Here is an 18806-nt window from a genome sequence, read left to right on the forward strand (position 1 = left end):
AGCAGTGATGCTGTGGCCTTCTCAGTGTCTCACATCAAGGGGCGTGGGATGTTGTTAGTCCCGATATTGGTGATGCTGAGTTGGATCCTGCAGCTAATGTGGTGATGATCAGGTCTCTCCATGATAAAGATACAACTTTCCCTTCGTAATGAATTAGTAAGTTATCTATGAGATGATATTCTGAGACTGTATTATCCCATGTTTAACTGTATTCCCCAACTTTTAATTTCTAAGGCGTTGTTTTGGAGACAGGGTCTCTCTCTGTCACACAGTCTGGAGTAAAGTGGCACAAGCACAGCTCACTGCTGCGTCCACCTCCCAGGCAAGAGATCCTCCCACCTCAGCCTCCTGAGTAGCTGGGACTACAGGTGCGTGCCACTGTGCCTGGCTAATTTTTGTATTTTTTTGAAGAGTCGGCATCTCGCCATATTGTCCAGTCTGGTCTTGAGCTTCTGGCCTCAAGCAATTCTCCCACTTTGGCCTCCCAAAGTGCTAGAATTACATGTGTGAACCACCACACCAGCCTAATTTCTAAGTCTTTCCAGGCAGTTATTCTGGCTGGCTCAGAGTTTTGTTTTTTTTGTTTGTTTGTTTGTTTTTTTTTATGAAATCTTGCTCTGTCACCCAGGCTGGAGTGCAATGGTGCAATCTCAGCTCACTGCAACCTCTGCCTCCTGAGTTCAAGCGATTCTCCCTTATCAGCCTCCCAAGCAGCTGGGATTACAGGCACATGCCATGAGGCCTGGCTAATTTTTTGTACTTTTAGTAGAGACGGGGTTTCACCATGTTGGCCAGGTTGGTCTTGAACTTCTGACCCCAAGAGATCTGTCTGCCTCGGCCTCCCAAAGTGCTGGGATTATAGTTGTGAGCCACCGCGCTCGGCCCCCAGAGTTGGTTTTTATTTCCAAGATTTAGAATGGTAAATGCCTAACCATAGGGAATGACCTGTCTCCAAATCTGGATTCAGGATTTTTTTTTTTTTTTTTTTTGAGACAGAGTCTTGCTGTGTTGCCCAGGCTGGAGTGCAGTGGTGCGATCTCAGCTCACTGCAACTTCCACCTCCCGGGTTCAAGCGATTCTCCTGTCTTAGCCTCCCAAGTAGCTGGGATTACAGGTGTGCGCCACCATGCCCAGCTAATTTTTTAATTTTTAGTAGAGACAGGGTTTCACCATGTTGGCCAGGCTGATGTCAAACTCCTGCCCTCAGGGGATCCACCTGCCTCGGCCTCCCAAAGTGCTGGGATTACAGGTGTGAGCCACCACGGGTGGCCTGGATTCAGGATTTTTATCCCCATCTTCAGAGTAGGAAACTGAGGTTAAAAGAGGGGCAGTTACTGCACAGGGCACACAGCAAGTTTACTCTAGTAATTGGCGCTGTTTAGTAATTACCGCCATTTGCTGAGTGCTTCCGTGTACCAGGTACTTTGCATACTATGGATACCTATTTTACAAATAAAGACAGTAAGACCTGAGAGGTTTATCTTGTAGATGGCCAGTGGTAGAGCCTGGATTTGGTGCCAGGTCTGACTTATTCTAAAGCCTAATGGGCCAGGCATGGTGGCTCATGCCTGTGATCCCAGCACCTTGGGAGGCTAAGGCAGGAGGATCACTTCAGGCAAGGAGTTCAAGACAAGCCCAGGTGACATGGCAAGATGCCCGTCTCTATAAAAACAAAAAAAGTTAGCTAGGTGTGGTGGCTTGTGCCTGGGGTCCCAGCACCGTGGGAGGCTTAATGGGGAGGATTGCCTGAGCCTGGGAAGTGGAGGCTGCAGTGAGCCATGATCACACCACTGCACTCCAGTCTGGGTGATAGAGCAAGATGCTGTCTCAAAAAAAAAAAACAAACTAAAGTCTATTGTCTTTTCCACAGTCCCAACTGACATCTCAAGGATGAAAAGCTTTCAGTCCTGGAGTCTGCGTGAGTCCTGAGACTGTTGACTCTAAGCTTTTCAGAATTTCCTAATATTACAGCAGGGAGCTGGTTAAATGAATGGTTTTAACAGTATCTGACCCACTGAGATTTGTAGACAATATTACCTACCTCTCCTCACAGTCACTCCCAAAGTCCATATTTTATTTTATTATTATTATTATTATTATTATTATTTTGAGAGGGAGTCTCGCTCTGTCGCCCAGGCTAGAGTGCAGTGGTATGCAACCTCCGCCTACTGAGTTCAAGCACTTCTCCTGTCTCAGCCTCCCAGGTAGCTGAGATTACAGGTGCCTGCCACTAGGCCCAGCTAATTTTTGTATTTCTAGTAGAGATGGGGTTTCACCATGTTGGCCAAGCTGGTCTCGAACTCCTGACCTCAAGTGATCTGCCTGCCTGGGCCTCCCACAGTGCTGGGATTACAGGCATAAGCTGCTGCACTTGGCCAAAACTCCATATTTTATACCAAACTGTAGTATAAAAAAGAAAAAGAAAAGGAAATCAATACAGCCTATATAATCACGTTTATTTCAATATGTAAATGCCCCACAGGATATATGAGGAAGGTGGCAGTTGTTTGTGACTATATATAGGCTCCTTGTTAATGCCGTGGCCACAAATGCAGCCTGACCCAGCTGCGCAGACTTGGTGACTTAAATGTCACACGTGCAAGGTTGCGGTTGGTGAGGGGATTTTCCAAAGTGGCGAACAACTCTTGGTCTAAACAATTAGCGTGCTGGTTGCAATCCTTGAAAATTCGGTGGGTATTACAGTTATAGGAAACTCAAGGCTGGGTGACAAAGTTAGACTTCATCTCAAAAAAAAAAAAAAAAAATTATGGGAAAGAATATTATTTGTGTCAAACAGAGCAAGGGCCAGGTGTGATGCATGCCTGTAAGCCCAGCAGTTTGGGAGGCTAAGGTGGAAGGATTGCTTGAGTCTGGGAGGCGGAGGTTGCAATGAGCTGAGATCATGCCATTGCACTCCAGCCTGGGCGAGATCCTGTCTCAAAAAACAACCAACACAACCAACTCAACAGCAATAGAGCACGTTTCTGGGATCTGATCATTTTAAACAGGTTTCTTACTGACTTGAATCTTTGGCGGGATATTCAGAAGCCTTGCTGGATGTGGGATGGCTGTGCGGGACTGTCTCTGGTATTATAAACTGTCCAGTATATATGATCCTGTCTACTTGCGGTGGGGTCCACATCACAGTGTCAACCAGCCACCCCCAAAATGCCATTTTTCCCCTAGGGGGCAGCACTCCACCACTGAGCCCAATAGTTAATGGTATTTTAGAGGCTTGGGCTTTAGAAGTTCAGAGAGTCTTTGATGCCAGCAGGGCTGAGCCGGTGACTCAGAGATGCCAAGTGGGACTGGCCCTATCTAACGGGGCTGGGTTTTATTTGCTGCTGCCTGCGGCTGCTGAGCAAAAATTCTGGCTTCATTTGCTAAAACCTCATTAAAAAAAAAAAAAAAAAAAAATCAGGCCGGGCGCGGTGGCTCAAGCCTGTAATCCCAGCACTTTGGGAGGCCGAGACGGGCAGATCACAAGGTCAGGAGATCGAGACCATCCTGGCTAACACGGCGAAACCCTGTCTCTACTAAAAACACAAAAAATTAGCTGGGCGAGGTGGCGGCGCTTGTGGTCCCAGCTACTCGGGAGGCTGAGGCAGGAGAATGGCGGGAACCCGGGAGGCGGAGCTTGCAGTGAGCTGAGATCTGGCCACTGCACTCCAGCCTGGGCGACAGAGCGAGACTCCGTCTCAAAAAAAAAAAAAAAAAAAAAAAATCTGGGAAGGCTGAGGTGGGCGGAGCACCTGAGATCAGGAGTTTGAGGGCCCGGAGGCTGAGATCACACCATTGCACTCCAGCCTGGACAACAGAGCGAGAATCTGTCTCAAAAAAAAAAAAAAAAAAAAAACAACTCTGGAAATCTGAAATAACGTGATGTCTTATAATTTTAATTGTGGGCTCCAAGTTTTCCTTTTTTAGTTGGAAAAAAAAGTTTTAGTTTTTTCCTGTCTAGTTTTTGTTTTATTTTATTGAGGTATAATTGATGTAAGAAAAATTGCACATACTTAATTTATACATATTGATAAATTTGTTATTATTCCTTTTTTTTTTTTTTTTGAGACAGAGTTTCGCTCTTGTTGCCCAGGCTGGAGTGCAATGGGCCAATCTCAGCTCACTGCAACCTCCGCCTCCCGGGTTCAAGCGATTCTCCTGCCTCAGCCTCCCGAGTAGCTGGGATCAGGCTTATGCCACCATGCCCTGCTAATTTTGTATTTTTAGTAGAGACAGGATTTCTCCATGTTGGTCAGGCTGGTCTCGAATTCCCGACCTCAGGTGACTGGCCCACCTCAGCTTCCCAAAGTGCTGGGATTATAGGTGTGAGCCACCATGCTCGGCTGAAAGGTGAGTGCCTTTCATCTATATTCACCAGTTGACATTTTGCCACATTTACTATGTCTCTTTTTTTGTCTCCGCACAGGCAAATATACACACACACAGATAGATACATTTTTATTTTGTTTTGAGACAGGGTCTTGCTCTGTTGCCCAGGCTGGAGTGCAGTGATGCAATCACAGCTCACTGAAGCCTGGTCCTTCAGGGTTCAAGCATTCCCACCTTAGCCTCCTGAGTACCTGGGACTACAGGTGCATTCCACCACACCTGGCTAATTTTTGTATTTTTAATAGAGATGGGGTCTGACCATGTCGCCCAGGCTGGTCTTGAACTCCTGTGCTGAAGCAACCTACCTTCCTTGGCCTCCGAAAAGTGCTGGGATTATAAGTGTGAGCCACCATGCCTGGCCCACACATTGTTTTTTTGATGAATCATTTACAAATGAATGGTAGCCATCATGCTACTTCACCCCTAAATCGTTCAGTATGCATCTCCTAATAATAAGCTCCTCTGTAGCTACAATCTCATTAATCACCCCTAGGAAAATCAGTAATCCCGTCAAATCATGTAATAAATATACAGTCCATATTTCAATTTCCCAATTGTTCCCAAAATGTGTTTTATTGTTATTTCTTCCTCCTCAATCCAGGATCTAACCAAGGATCATGTTGCATTTGGTTGTCCTATCTCATTAGTCGCTTTCCTTCTCCCTTTATTTATGTATTTATGTATTTACTTATTTTTTGAGAAAGAGTCTTGCTTTGTCACCCAGGCTGGAGTGCAATTGCACGATCTGGGCCCACCACAACCTCCATCTCCAGGGTTCAAGCGATTCTCCTGCCTCAGCCTCCCGAGTAGCTGAGACTACAGGCATGCGCCACCACTCCCAGCTAATTTTATATTTTTAGTAGAGACAGTGTTTCTCCATGTTGGTCAAGCTGGTCTCAAACTCCCGACCTCAGGTGATCCACCCACCTCAGCCTCCCAAAGTGCCGGGATTACAGGCGTGAGCCACTGCGTCCAGCCCTTCTCTCCTTTTTTAAAAAATTAAGCTACAGTTGATCATATATAGTCAAGATTAAAGCTCTGAATTTTTACATTTAATGTATACATATGTAGTTTACACAGTGTAATTACCTACGACCCAGGCACCCAGGTCACAATACATAATTTATTATTTCTCTCTCTCTCTCTTTTTTCTTTCTTTTTTGAGACAGGGTCTTTGTCACCCAGGCTGGAATGCAGGGGCACGATCTGGGCTCATTGCAACCTCCACGTCTCAGGTTCAAGCGATCCTCCCACCTCAGCTTCCAGAGTAGCTGGGGTTATAGACGCCTGTCACCACGTCTGGCTAATTTTTTTTTTTTTTTTTTTTTTTTTGAGGCGGAGTCTCGCTCTGTCGCCCAGGCTGGAGTACAGTGGCCAGATCTCAGCTCACTGCAAACTCCGCCTCCTGGGTTCACGCCATTCTCCTGCCTCAGCCTCCCGAGTAGCTGGGACTACAGGCACCCGCCGCCACGCCCGGCTAATTTTTTGTATTTTTAGTAGAGACAGGGTTTCACCGTGTTCGTCAGGATGGTCTCGATCTCCTGACCTTGTGATCCGCCCGCCTTGGCCTCCCAAAGTGCTGGGATTATAGGCGTGAGCCACCGCGCCCGGCCAAGTTTTGTATTTTTTATAGAGACGGGTTTCACTATGTTGCCCAGGCTGTTCTTGAACTCCTGGGCTCAAGCAGTCCTCCCACCTCAACCTCCTAAAATACTGGGATTACAAGTGTGAGCCACTGCGCCTGGTCCATCATTTGTTGTCTTTTAACCCCAAATGTGGCACCTATCTTTTTTGGGGGGGGGGATGGAGTCTTGCTCTGTCACCCAGGCTGGAGTGCAGGGGCGCCATCTCGGCTCACTGCAAGCTCCGCCTCCTGGGTTCACACCATTCTCCTGCCTCAGCCTCCCGAGTAACTGGGACTACAGGCGCCCGCCACCACGCCCAGCTAATTTTTTGTATTTTTAGTACAGACAGGGTTTCACCGTGTTAGCCAGGATGGTCTCGATCTCCTGACCTCGTGATCTGCCCGTCTTGGCCTCCCAAAGTGCTAGGATGACAGGCGTGAGCCACTGCGCCCGGCCATGCCACCCATCTTTATAGTCTTCTGTGACACTGAAATTTTCACATGGTGGCTCATGCCTGTCATCCCAGCGCTTTGGGAGGCCAAGGCAGGCAGATCACTTGAGTTCAGGAGTTTGAGACCAGCTTGGACAATGTAGCAAAATCCCGTCTCTACTGAAAACACAAAAATATATAGCCGGGCATGGTATTGTGCGCCTGTAGTCCCAGCCACTCAGCAGGCTGAGGCAGAAGAATCCCTTGAGCCTGTAGGCTGAGATCTCCTGCCACTGCATTGTAGCTTGGATGACAGAGCGAGACCCTGTCTGGAAGAAAAAAAAAGAAAAGCCTGGGTGGCCTAAAAAGGCAACCTGTAGGGCAGATATTATATGAGGCCCCCCAGTTCATCAGTTGGAAGCTTCTGGTTTAGGATATCAAAGTGGCTTTTTTTTTTTTTTTTTGTACAAACTCTGTCACCCAGGCTGGAGTACACTGTCAAGATCTCAGCTCACTGCATCCTCTGCCTCACAGGTTCAGGTGATTCTCCCGCCTCAGCCTCTCGAGCAGGTGGGATTACAGGAATGCACCACCATGCCCGGCTAATTTTTGTATTTTTAGTACAGATGGGGTTTCACCATGTTAGCCAGGCTGGTCTGGAACTCCCGACCTCAGGTGATCTGCCCGCCTCAGCCTTCCGACGTGCGGGGATTACAGGCACGAGCCACCTCGCCTGGCCCAAAGTGTTCTTAAGCAAACACATTCCATCATCCTGGTCGGGGTAGAAGGTTGGAGAGCTCCCGACAGATGACCCAGTGGGGAGAGGGTTGGGGAGCTGCCAAGGGAGGCAGGCCCCAAGGAGTTTGGATGGGTGCAGGCATCTGTGATGGGAGCTCCAGAGAGCACTTCTCTTCCTGCAGCTCCGGGATTGCGGAGGGCTGCGGGAGGTGGAGGTGACTGCCTGCCTGGTGTGGAAGGACTGGCCTCACCGAGTCCACCCCCACAGCCTCGTGGGGAAAGACTGCACTGACGGCGTCTGCAGAGTGCGGCTCCGGCCTCACGTCAGCCCCCGGCACAGGTACCCACCCGCTGATCTCCAACCTCTCGTCCTTGATTATGGAGATTCTGAGTGGCTGGAGATCGCACATAAAACCTTAGAGCAGAGGGCAGCTTGGGTACACCCTCCCCACTGCCTCTCCTAGGTGGGGAAACAGGCCTGGGGACAGTAGAGAGCCTCACCTCGGCTGGGAGCCCTGCCACACACAGATTCACATACATTTTATTCTTATTTTGTAGAGGAAGAAACTGAGGCTCAGAGAGGGTAAGGAGCACAGATAATTGATGGCAGAGCTGGGATTTGACTGCAGACCTGACTTAACTGCAAGGCCTGCTCTTTCTCTTACTGTACAATTTATCTTTTTTTTTTTTTTTTTTTTTTTGAGACGGAGTCTCGCTCTGTCGCCCAGGCTGGAGTGCAGTGGCGCGATCTCGGCTCACTGCAAGCTCCGCCTCCCGGGTTCACGCCATTCTCCTGCCTCAGCCTCCCGAGTAGCTGGGACTACAGGCGCCCACAACCGCGCCCGGCTAATTTTTTGTATTTTTAGTAGAGACGGGGTTTCACCATGGTCTCAATCTCCTGACCTTGTGATCCGCCCGCCTCGGCCTCCCAAAGTGCTGGGATTACAGGCGTGAGCCACCGCGCCTGGCATTTTTTTTTTTTTTTTGAGATGGAGTTTTGCTCTTGTTGCCCAAGCTAGAGTGCAATTGCGTGATCTCAGCTCACTGCAACCTCCGCTTCCCAGATTCAAGTGACTCTCCTTCCTCAGACTCCTGAGTAGCTGGTATTACAGGTGCGCGACACTATGCCCAGCTAATTTTTTGTATTTTTGGTAGAAACGGGGTTTCACCTTGTTGGCCAGACTGGTCTTGAACTCCTGACCTCAGGTGATCCTCCCAGCTTGGCCTCCCAAAGTGCTGGGATTACAGGCATGAGCCACCGTGCCGGCCTTTTCTTTCATTTTAAAGCAGAAGCACTGTATAACTTTTATTTTGCTTATGTCCACAAATGCTCACACAACATACAGTGGCTACATCTAAAACTTTGAGCATTTTTTCTTTCTTTTTTTTTTTTTTTTTTTGAGATGGAGTCTCGCTCTGTGCCCAGGCTAGAGTACAGTGGCCGGATCTCAGCTCACTGCAAGCTCCACCTCCCGGGTTTACGCCATTCTCCTGCCTCAGCCTCCCGAGTAGCTGGGACTACAGGCTCCCGCCACCTCGCCCGGCTAGTTTTTTGTATTTTTTTTAGTAGAGACGGGGTTTCACCATGTTAGCCAGGATGGTCTCGATCTCCTGACCTAGTGATCCGCCCGTCTCGGCCTCCCAAAGGGCTGGGATTACAGGCTTGAGCCACTGCGCCCGGCCAGCATTTTTTCATAGTGCAAAGAGACAGAAAGATAGTGACACACTTCACTGTGTTGCGCTGACTTTGGGCAGAGCCCTAAAGGCAGCACACACTTCAGAGGTAGGGCTGAGTATTGCTCACGCTCAAGTCCTGAAGATTTAATTTTAGTGATTTTTAGACTGAGTGAAAATGTCAGTTCTGAGAGCAGAGATCTTGTCTCTTACGTTCCCTGCTGTATTACCAGTGTCCAGCACAGTAACTGGCACATAGTAGGTGCTCAGGAAATATTTGTGGAATGAATGAATACTGCCATGTTATGCAGTTTACACTCCCATCAGTAATGGGTGAGAGCACCTGATTCTCCACAACCTCACCGGCACAAGGTATTATGAAACATTTTGATTTTTGCTATTTTGATGAGTGCTCCAAAACAAAGGCATCTCATTGGTGTTTAATTTGCAGGGTTTTTTTCTTTCTTTCCTTCCTTCCTTCTTTCTTTCCTTCTTTTTTTTTTTTTTTTTTTGACAGAGTCTCACTCTGTTCCCCAGGCTGGAGTGCAATGGCGTGATCTTGGTTCATTGCAATCTCTGCCTCCTGGGTTCAAGCGATTCTCCTGCCTCAGCCTCCCAAATAGCCGGGATTACAGGCGCCAGCCGCCACACCTGGCTAATTTTTGTATTTTTAGTTTCACCATGTTGGTCAGGCTGGTTTGGAACTCCTGACCTCGTGATCCACCCGCCTCGGCCTCCGAAGGTGCTGAGATGACAGGCGTGAGCCACCACACCTGGCCCCACGGTTTTCTTATTAAAGATGAAGTTGGCCAGTGTTCTCATGTGGTAAAGATGAGGCATGTTCTGGGTCTTCTCAAGAATCCTTAACATACTTATTTTAATTTTTTGAGACAGATTCTTGCTCTGTCACCAGGCTGGAGTGCAGTGGCATGATCTCAGCTCACTGCAACCTCCACCTCCAGGGTTCAAGCGATTCTCCTGCCTCAGCGTCCTGAGTAGCTGGGATTTCAGGCACATGCCACCACACTGAGCTAATTTTTGTATTTTTAGTAGAGACAGGGTTTCACCAAGTTGGCCAGGATGGTGTCGGTCTCTTGACCTGATTTGCCCATCTCAGCCTCCCAAAGTGCTGGGATTACAGACGTGAGCCACAGTGTCTGGCCAAAAGGTTTATTCTATTTATTTTTTTATTGTTTGAGATGGAGTCTATCTCTGTTGCCCAGGCTGGAGTGCAGTGGTGCGATCTCAGCTCACTGCAACCTCTGCCTCCCGGGTTCAAGTGATTCTTCCGCCTCAGCCTCCTGAGTAGCTGGGATTACAGGCATGCACTACTGTGCCAGCTAATTTTTGTATTTTTAGTAGAGACAGGGTTTCACCATATTGGCCATGCTGGTCTTGAACTACTGACCTCGTGATCCTCCTGCCTCGGCCTCCCAAAGTGCTGGGATTACAGGCATGAGCCACCACGCTGGCCTTCTAAGAGGTTTAAACCCCAGACCCTTTCTAATGCTGGGACCCCTGGGCTTGGGAGGTCAGCCCCTGAGAGCCTGAGCCCCACAGCAGCATCTGCCGGAGCCCTCCTGCAGGTTAGGGCCACACCTGCCTGCTCACGAACACTCCTCTCCCTCCCCCATCATCCCCTCAGTTTTAATAACCTGGGCATCCAGTGTGTGAGGAAGAAGGAGATTGAGGCTGCCATTGAGCGGAAGATTCAACTGGGCATTGACCCGTACAATGGTGAGCCCCCTGCCTGACCTGACCATCATGCGTCCTCCCAAAGCCCTTGCCTTCTGTGCTCACCCTGGTCCCTTCACCACTCCAGGCCCCACCGTCTCCTCTAGCCCCATCCCTTCCCTGTTCCCCTGTACCCCAAAGAGGGTCTCCACTTCCCACCCTCAGCCTCCCCATATCTCCCCCGACAGCTGGGTCCCTGAAGAATCATCAGGAAGTAGACATGAATGTCGTGAGGATCTGCTTCCAGGCCTCATATCGGGACCAGCAGGGACAGATGCGCCGCATGGACCCTGTGCTTTCCGAGCCCGTCTACGATAAGAGTGAGTTGAGAGTGCTGTGGCCGTTAGGATTGCCCTTGGCCGCAGGTGTCAGAATATCCCGCTTACAGAGGCATGAGTGGCTCAGGTGCTGTGGCTCACGCCTGTAATCCCAACACTTTGGGAGGTCAAGGTGGGAAGACTGCTTGAGCCCAGGAGTTCAAGACTAGCCTGGGCAACTTGGCAAAACCCTGTCTCTATAAAAAAATTTAAAATTAGCGGCTGGGCGCGGTGGCTCACGCCTGTAATTCCAGCACTTTGGGAGGCCGAGGTGGGCGGATCAAGAGGTCAGGAGATCGAGACCACCCTGGCTAACACGGTGAAACCCCGTCTCTACTAAAAATACAAAAAATTAGCCTGGCGTGGTGGTGGGCGCCTATAGTCCCAGCTACCCGGGAGACTGAGGCAGGAGGATGGCGTGAACCCAGGAGGCAGAGCTTGCAGTGAGCCCAGATAGCACCACTGCACTCCAGCCTGGGTGACAGGGCGAGACTCTGTCTCAAAAAAAAGAAAAAAAATTAGCTAGGTGGTCAGGCACGGTGGCTCATGCCAGTAATCCCAGCACTTTGGGAGGCCGAAGCAGGCAGGTTACCTGAGAAGTCAGGAGTTTGAGACCAGCCTGGCCAACATGCCAAAATCCTGTCTCTACTAAAAATACAAAAATTAGCTGGGCGCAGTGGCAGGCAACTGTAATCCCAGCTACTCAGAAGGCTGAGGCAGGAGAATTGCTTGAACTCAGGAGGCGGAGGTTGCAGTGAGCTGAGATCGTGTCACTGCGCTCCAGCCTGAGCAACAGAGTGAGATTCCGTCTCGAAAAAAAAAAAAAAAAGCTGTGCATAGTGGCATGCACCTGTAGTCCCAGCTACTTGGGAGGCTGAGGTGGGAAGACTGCTTGAGCCCAGGAGGTTGAGGCTGCAGTGAGCTGTGATCATGCCACTGCAGTCCAGCCTGGGCAACAGAGCAAGACTGTAATCCCAACACTTTGGGAGGCTGAGGTGGGTGGATCACTTGAGGTCAGGAGACCAGCCTGGCCTATGTGGTAAAATTCTGTCTCTACTAAAAATGCAAAAATTAGCTGGGCATGGTGACACACGCCTATAATCCCAGCTACCCAGAAGGCAGAGGTTGCAGTGAGCTTAGATTGCACCACTGCACTCCAGCCTGGGCAACAGAGTGAGACTCCATCTCAAAAAAAAAGAAAAAAAGAAAAAAAGAAAAATGGGGGCTGGGTGTGGTGACTCACGCCTGTAATCCCAGCACTTTGGGAGGCCGAGGCAGGAGGATCATCTGGGATCAGGAGTTCGAGACCAGTCTGGCCAACATGGCGAAACCCCATACTAAAAATGCAAAAATTCTTGGCCAGGTGCAGTGGATCACACCTGTAATCCCAGCACTTTGGGAGGCCGAGGCTGGCGGATCACGAGGTCAGGAGATGGAGACCATTCTGGCTAACACAGTGAAACCCTGCCTCCATTAAAAATACAAAAAATTGGCCGGGCGCGGTGGCTCAAGCCTGTAATCCCAGCACTTTGGGAGGCCGAGCCGGGCGGATCACGAGGTCAGGAGATCGAGACCATCCTGGCTAACACGGTGAAACCCTGTCTCTACTAAAAAATACAAAAAAAAAAAAAAAACACACACACACACAAAAAACTAGCCGGGCGAGGTGGCGGGTGCCTGTAGTCCCAGCTACTCGGGAGGCTGAGGCAGGAGAATGGCATAAACCCGGGAGGCGGAGCTTGCAGTGAGCCGAGATCCGGCCACTGCACTCCAGCCTGGGCGACAGAGCGAGACTCTGTCTCAAAAACAAACAAAAGGCCGGGCGCGGTGGCTCAAGCCTGTAATCCCAGCACTTTGGGAGGCCAAGACGGGCGGATCACGAGGTCAGGAGATCAAGACCATCCTGGCTAACACAATGAAACCCCGTCTCTACTAAAAATACAAAAAAATTAGCCGGGCGTGGTGGCGGGCGCCTGTAGTCCCAGCTACTCGGGAGGCTGAGGCAGGAGAATGGCGTAAACCCGGGAGGCGGAGCTTGCAGTGAGTCGAGATAGCGCCACTGCACTCCAGCCTGGGCGACAGAGCGAGACTCCATCTCAAAAAAAAAAACAAAAAACAAACAAAAACAAACAAAAAAAAAACAAAAAAAAAAACTTTTTGTAGAGCTAGAGTCTCACCATGTTACCCAGGCTGGTCTGGAACTCCTGGGCTCAAACCATCCTCCCTCCTCGGCCCCTCGGTGACTGAATTCTCGGGTTTTTTTTTTTTTTTTTTTTAATACACTTCTTCCTCTCTCTCCTTCCCAGAATCCACAAACACGTCAGAGCTGCGGATTTGCCGAATTAACAAGGAAAGCGGGCCGTGCACGGGTGGCGAGGAGCTCTACTTGCTATGCGACAAGGTGCAGAAAGGTGAGGGGCCTGGGGCAGCAAGCTCGGGGAGCGCGGGGTCTGGCAACTTGGAGGCGTAGCCAGGGAGCCCGGGTGAATGGATGAAAAAGAGCTGCTTAACCAGGGCACCAGAGTGCAAGGGTCCAGAATGCTGTCTTTGCAGTCAGATACAGCTGATGGGTTCATTAACTCCCTGAGTCGCCTGCTCACCCATCTGCGTAGGAAGACGGAGGCTCATCTGTGGTGACCCATGCTGCGTGCTAGGCGGTGCCATCACAGAGCTCACGACGTGTCCAGAGGACTCTGATGTTAAGGGTGGAATTGCATAAATGAACGGTTTATGGTGGTTGTGATAAGGGCTATGGGTAAAGCAAACAGAGGACAGAAGAAGTAACTCCACTTCATTCACATCTGTTCAAATGACCCTTCCTCAAACAGGCTTTTTTAAAAAAAAGATAGCTGGTCACTGTGGCTCAAGCCTGTAATCCCAGCACTTTGGGAGGCTGAGGCAGGCGGATCACTTGAGCTCTGGAGTTCGAGACCAGCCTGGGCAACATGGTGAAAACCCGTATCTACTAAAAATACAGAAATTAGGGCTGGGCGCAGTGGGTCATGCATGCAGTCCCAGCACTTTGGGAGGCCAAGGTGGGCGGATCACCTGAGGTCAGGAGTTCAAGACCAGCCTGGCCAACATGGTGAAACCCCATCTCTACTAAAAAACACAAAAATGAGCTGGGCGTGGTGACTCACACCTGTAATCCCAGCTACTCGGAAGGCTGAGACGGGAGAATCGCATGAACCTGGGATGCATAGGTTGCAGTGAGTCAAGATCATGCCACTGCACTCCAGCCTGGGTGACAGAGCAAAGTTCCATCTCAAAACAAACAAACAAACAAAAAAGAAAACAGCTGGGCACAGCAGCTCATGCCTGTAATCCTAGCACACTTTTGGAGGCTGAGGCGGGCAGATCACTTGAGCTCAGGAGTTTGAGACCAGCCTGGGCAACATGGTGAAAACCCGTCTCTACAAAAAATAAAAAATTTAGCAGGTGTGGTGGTGTGCACCTGTAGTCCTAGCTACTTGGGAGGCTAAGGTGGGAGGATTACTTGAGCCTGGGAGGCAGAGGCTGCAGTGAGCCAAGATTGCACCACTGCCCTCCAGCCAGGGCGACAGAGACAGACCCTGTCTCAAAAAATCAAAACCAAAAACAAACTGGCTGGGCATGTCTCTCATGCCTGTAATCCTAGCGCTTTGGGAGACTGAGCAGGGAGGATCACTTGAGGCCAGGAGTTTGAGTCCAGTCTGGGCAACATAGCAAGCCCCTGTCTCTACAAAAAAAAAAAAAAAAATTCTTTTTATTTTAATTAAAAAATAGTCAGGCATTAAGCCGGCCATGGTGGCTCACACCTGTAATCCTAATACTTTGGGAGGCCAAGGTGGGTGGCTCACTTATGGTCAGGAGTTCAAAACCAGCATGGCCAACATGGTGAAACCCTGTCTCTACTAAAAATATAAAAATTAGCTAGGTATGGTGGTGCACACCTGTAATTCCAGCTACTTGGGAGGCTGAGGCACGACAATCACTTGAACCTGGGAGACAGAGGTTGCAGTGAGCCGAGATCATGCCATTGCACTCCAGCCTGGGCAACACAGTGAGATTCTGTCTCAAAAAATAAAATAAAATAAAATAAAGTAAAATAAAATAGCCAGGCATGTTGGGGCATGTGCTTATAGTCCCAGCTACCTGGGAGGCTGAGGTAGGAGGATTGCTTAAGTGCAGGAGTTGGAGGTTACAGTGAGCTATGATGGTGCCACTGCACTGCAGCCTGGGCAATGGAGCAAGACTCTGTCTCAAAATAAAATAAAAAGTGAAGAAACTGGTTCCAGAGTTATCTAGTAACTTCCCCAAGTTATAACAGAGTTGGTAGTGAAGCATTCTAGCCTTCCTGGGTTCCCATCTTGGCTCTAACACTTGCTGGCTGTGTGACTGTGAACAAGTGACTTTACCTCTCTGTGCCTTCATTTTCTTCTTTATATAATAAGGTACCTAATAGTACCTTCTTCATAGAGTTGTTGTGTGACTTAGAGGCAATCTATATATACCTGACACATATAAAGCCTCAGTACATAGAGTTACTGTGATGACAGGCAATGCAGTAAGACAAGAAAAATAAATAGCAGGCAGAATACCATCATGAATCCTGACTCTTCCGCTACCAGTTGTGTGACATCTCAACACTTTCAAGCCTCAGTTTCCTTTTTTTTTTAGAACCAGGCTCTCCATCTGTCACTCAGGCTGGAGTACAGTGGTGCGATCATGGCTCACTGCAGCCTCGACCTCCCAGGCTCAAGTGATTCTCCCACCTCAGCCTTTTGAATAGCTGGGACCACAGGCGTGCGCCATGGTGCTCGGCTAATTTTTTAATTTTCTTGTTGAGACAAGGTCTTGCTGTGTTGGCCAGTCTGGTCTTGAACTCCTGGCCTCAAGTGATCTGCCAGCCTCAGCCTCCCAAAAGGCTGGGATTACAGGTGTGGGCCACTACGCCTGGCCAGGCACCTTTTTTCTCTGCTGACTGTGCCTGGTATCCTTTTGCCATAACAGATCATAGCTGTGAGTACGACTGTATGCTGTCCTCTGAGTCCTCTTACTGAACAACCTGAGGGTGACCTTGAGGATCCCTGGACTTGAGGGGGATAGTAATTCTACCTACCTCTTAAGTTGTTATAAGGATTAAATGAGATAATACATATAAAAATACATAAAACAAGGCCAGGTGCGGTGGCTTACACCTGTAATCCCAGCACTTTGGGAGATCAAGGTGGGCAAATCACGAGGTCAGGAGATTGAGACCATCCTGGCCAACGTGGTGAAACCCCGTCTCTATTAAAAATACAAACATTAGCTGGGCATGGTTGTGCATGCCTATAATCCCAGCTACTCAGGAGACTGAGGCAGGAGAATTGCTTGAACCAGGGAGTCAGAGGTTGCAGTGAGCCGAGATCAAGCCACTGCACTCCAGCCTGGAGACAGAGTAAGACTCTGTCTCAAAAACACACAAACAAAAAAATAAAAATAGCCAAGCGTGGTGGCATATGCCTATAATCCCAGCTACTTGGGAGGCTAAGGCAGGAGAATTGCTTGAACCCGGGAGGCCGAGATCGTGCCACTGCACTACAGCTTGGGCAACAAGAGTGAAACTCCATATCAAAACAAAAACAAAACAAAACAAAACAAAACAAAAAAACCGGGTGCAGTGACTCACGCCTGTAATCCCAGCACTTTGAGAGGTCGAGGCGGGCGGATCATGAGGTCAGGAGATCGGCCCATTCTGGCTAACACGGTGAAACCCTGTCTCTACTAAAATTACAAAACATTAGCCAGGCGTGGTGGCGGGCGCTTGTAGTCCCAGCTACTTGGGAGGCTGAGGCAAGAGAATGGTGTGAACCCAGGAGACAGAGCTTGCAGTGAGCTGAGATTGCGCCACCGCACTCCAGCCTGGGTGACAGGGTGAGACTCCGTCTCAAAAACAAGCAAACAAAGTGACTGGCACATAATAGGTGCTCAGTAGAAAGTTAGCTGCCACTATGATTCTTTTTTTTTTTTTTTTTTGAGATGGAGTTTCGCTCTTGTTGCCCACGCTGGAGTGCAATGAAGAAATCTCAGCTCACTGCAACCTCTCCCTCCTTGATTCAAGTGATTCTCCTGCCTCAGCTTCCCAAGTAGCTGGGACTACAGGTGTGTGCTACCACACCTGGCTAATTTTTTTTTTTTTTTTTTTGAGACGGAGTCTTACTCTGTCACCCAGGCTGGAGTACAGTGGTGTGATCTCAGCTCACTGAAACCTCTGCCTCCTGGGTTCAAGTGATTCTCCTGCCTCAGCCTCCTGAGTAGCTGGTATTACAGGTGCACACCACCACACTCGGCTAATTTTTGTATTTTTAGGAGACACAGGGTTTCACCATGTTGGTCAGCCTGGCCTTGAACTTCTGACCTCAGGTGATCCACCCTCCTAGGCCTCCCAATGTGCTGGGATTACAGGTGTGAGCCACCACGTCCAGCTTAATTTTGTATTTTTAGTAGAGATGGGGTTTTACCACGTTGGTCAGGCTAGTCTCGAACTGCTGACCTCAAGTGATCCACCGCCTTGGCCTTCCAAAGCACCGGGATTATAGGCATGAGCCACCGTGCCTGGTGATTAGTTTTATTTTTAGGAATATTAGAGGCCAGGCATGGTGGCTCACTCCTGTTATCCCAGCACTGTGGGAGGCCAAAGTGGGAGGATTGCTTGTATCCAGGAGTTTGAGACCAGCCTGGGCAACATGGCAAAACCCCTTTTCTACAAAAAATACAAAAAAAAATCAGCCGGGTGTGGTGGTGCATGCCTGTAATCCTAGCTACTTGGGAGGCTGAGGTAGGAAGATCTCAAGGCCCAGAGGCAGAGGTTCCAGTGAACCAAGATCATGCCATTGCACTCCAGCCTGGGTAACAGAGCAATACCCTGTCTCAAAAAAACAAAAACAAAAACAAAAAAAAAAACAAGGCCGGTCGCGGTGGCTCACGCCTGTAATCCCAGAACTTTGGGAGGCCGAGGTGGGTGGATCACCTAAGGTCAGGAGTTCGAGACCAGCCTGGCCAACATGGTGAAACCCCGTTTCTACTAAAAATACAAACAATTGGTGGGATGTGGTGGCTCACACCTGTAATCCCAGCACTTTGGGAGGCCAAGGCAGGTGGATCACGAGGTCAGGAGATAGCGACCATCCTGTCTAACAAGGTGAAACCCTGTCTCTACCAAAAATACAAAAAATTAGCCAGGCATGGTGGCAGGCACCTGTAGTCCCAGCTACTCAGGAGGCTGAGGCAGGAGAATGAATGGTGTGAACCCCAGAGGCGGAGCCTGCAGTGAGCCGAGATCGCACCACTGCACTCCAACCTGGGCGACAAAGCGAGACTCCATCTCAAAAAAAAAAAATAATAATTAGCCAGGCATGGTGGCGGGCGCCTGTAATCCCAGCTACTCGGGAGGCTGAGGCAGGAGAATCTCTTGAACCTGGGAGGCAGAGGTTGCAGTGAGCCGAGATCACGCCATTGCACTCCAGCCTTGGCGACAGAGCAAGACTCTCAAAAAAAAAAAAAAAAAAAAAAGAATATTAGTCTTGATTTTGGGGGAGGCTGGGCAAGTTGGGAGCACAGTGGCCCAGATGTCCTGGCTTAGCTGATGTCCCCCGTTTCCTGCCAGAGGACATATCAGTGGTGTTCAGCAGGGCCTCCTGGGAAGGTCGGGCTGACTTCTCCCAGGCGGACGTGCACCGCCAGATTGCCATTGTGTTCAAGACGCCGCCCTACGAGGACCTGGAGATTGTAGAGCCTGTGACAGTCAACGTCTTCCTGCAGCGGCTCACCGATGGGGTCTGCAGCGAGCCATTGCCTTTCACGTACCTGCCTCGCGACCATGGTAACTACAGCAACCCAGGGTGACCCAACACCTCGGAGACTAGGTCTTCGGCC

At 49.5% G+C, this 18806-nt stretch overlaps 1 protein-coding gene across 1 annotated transcript in view; it reads left to right on the plus strand.

The window, feature by feature from the left end:
* The window catches only part of LOC105478672 (RELB proto-oncogene, NF-kB subunit), a 41775-nt gene that overhangs the window by 14645 nt on the left and 8324 nt on the right, over positions 1-18806 (plus strand). The window contains exons 4-8 of the mRNA XM_071087126.1: positions 7365-7522; positions 10502-10593; positions 10779-10910; positions 13214-13318; positions 18538-18753. Coding sequence (XP_070943227.1) covers positions 7365-7522; positions 10502-10593; positions 10779-10910; positions 13214-13318; positions 18538-18753 — 703 coding nt within the window. The remainder of the gene's footprint in view (positions 1-7364; positions 7523-10501; positions 10594-10778; positions 10911-13213; positions 13319-18537; positions 18754-18806) is intronic.

The sequence above is a fragment of the Macaca nemestrina genome, chromosome 20, assembly GCF_043159975.1.
Source record: "Macaca nemestrina isolate mMacNem1 chromosome 20, mMacNem.hap1, whole genome shotgun sequence".
Taxonomy (NCBI): domain Eukaryota; kingdom Metazoa; phylum Chordata; class Mammalia; order Primates; family Cercopithecidae; genus Macaca; species Macaca nemestrina.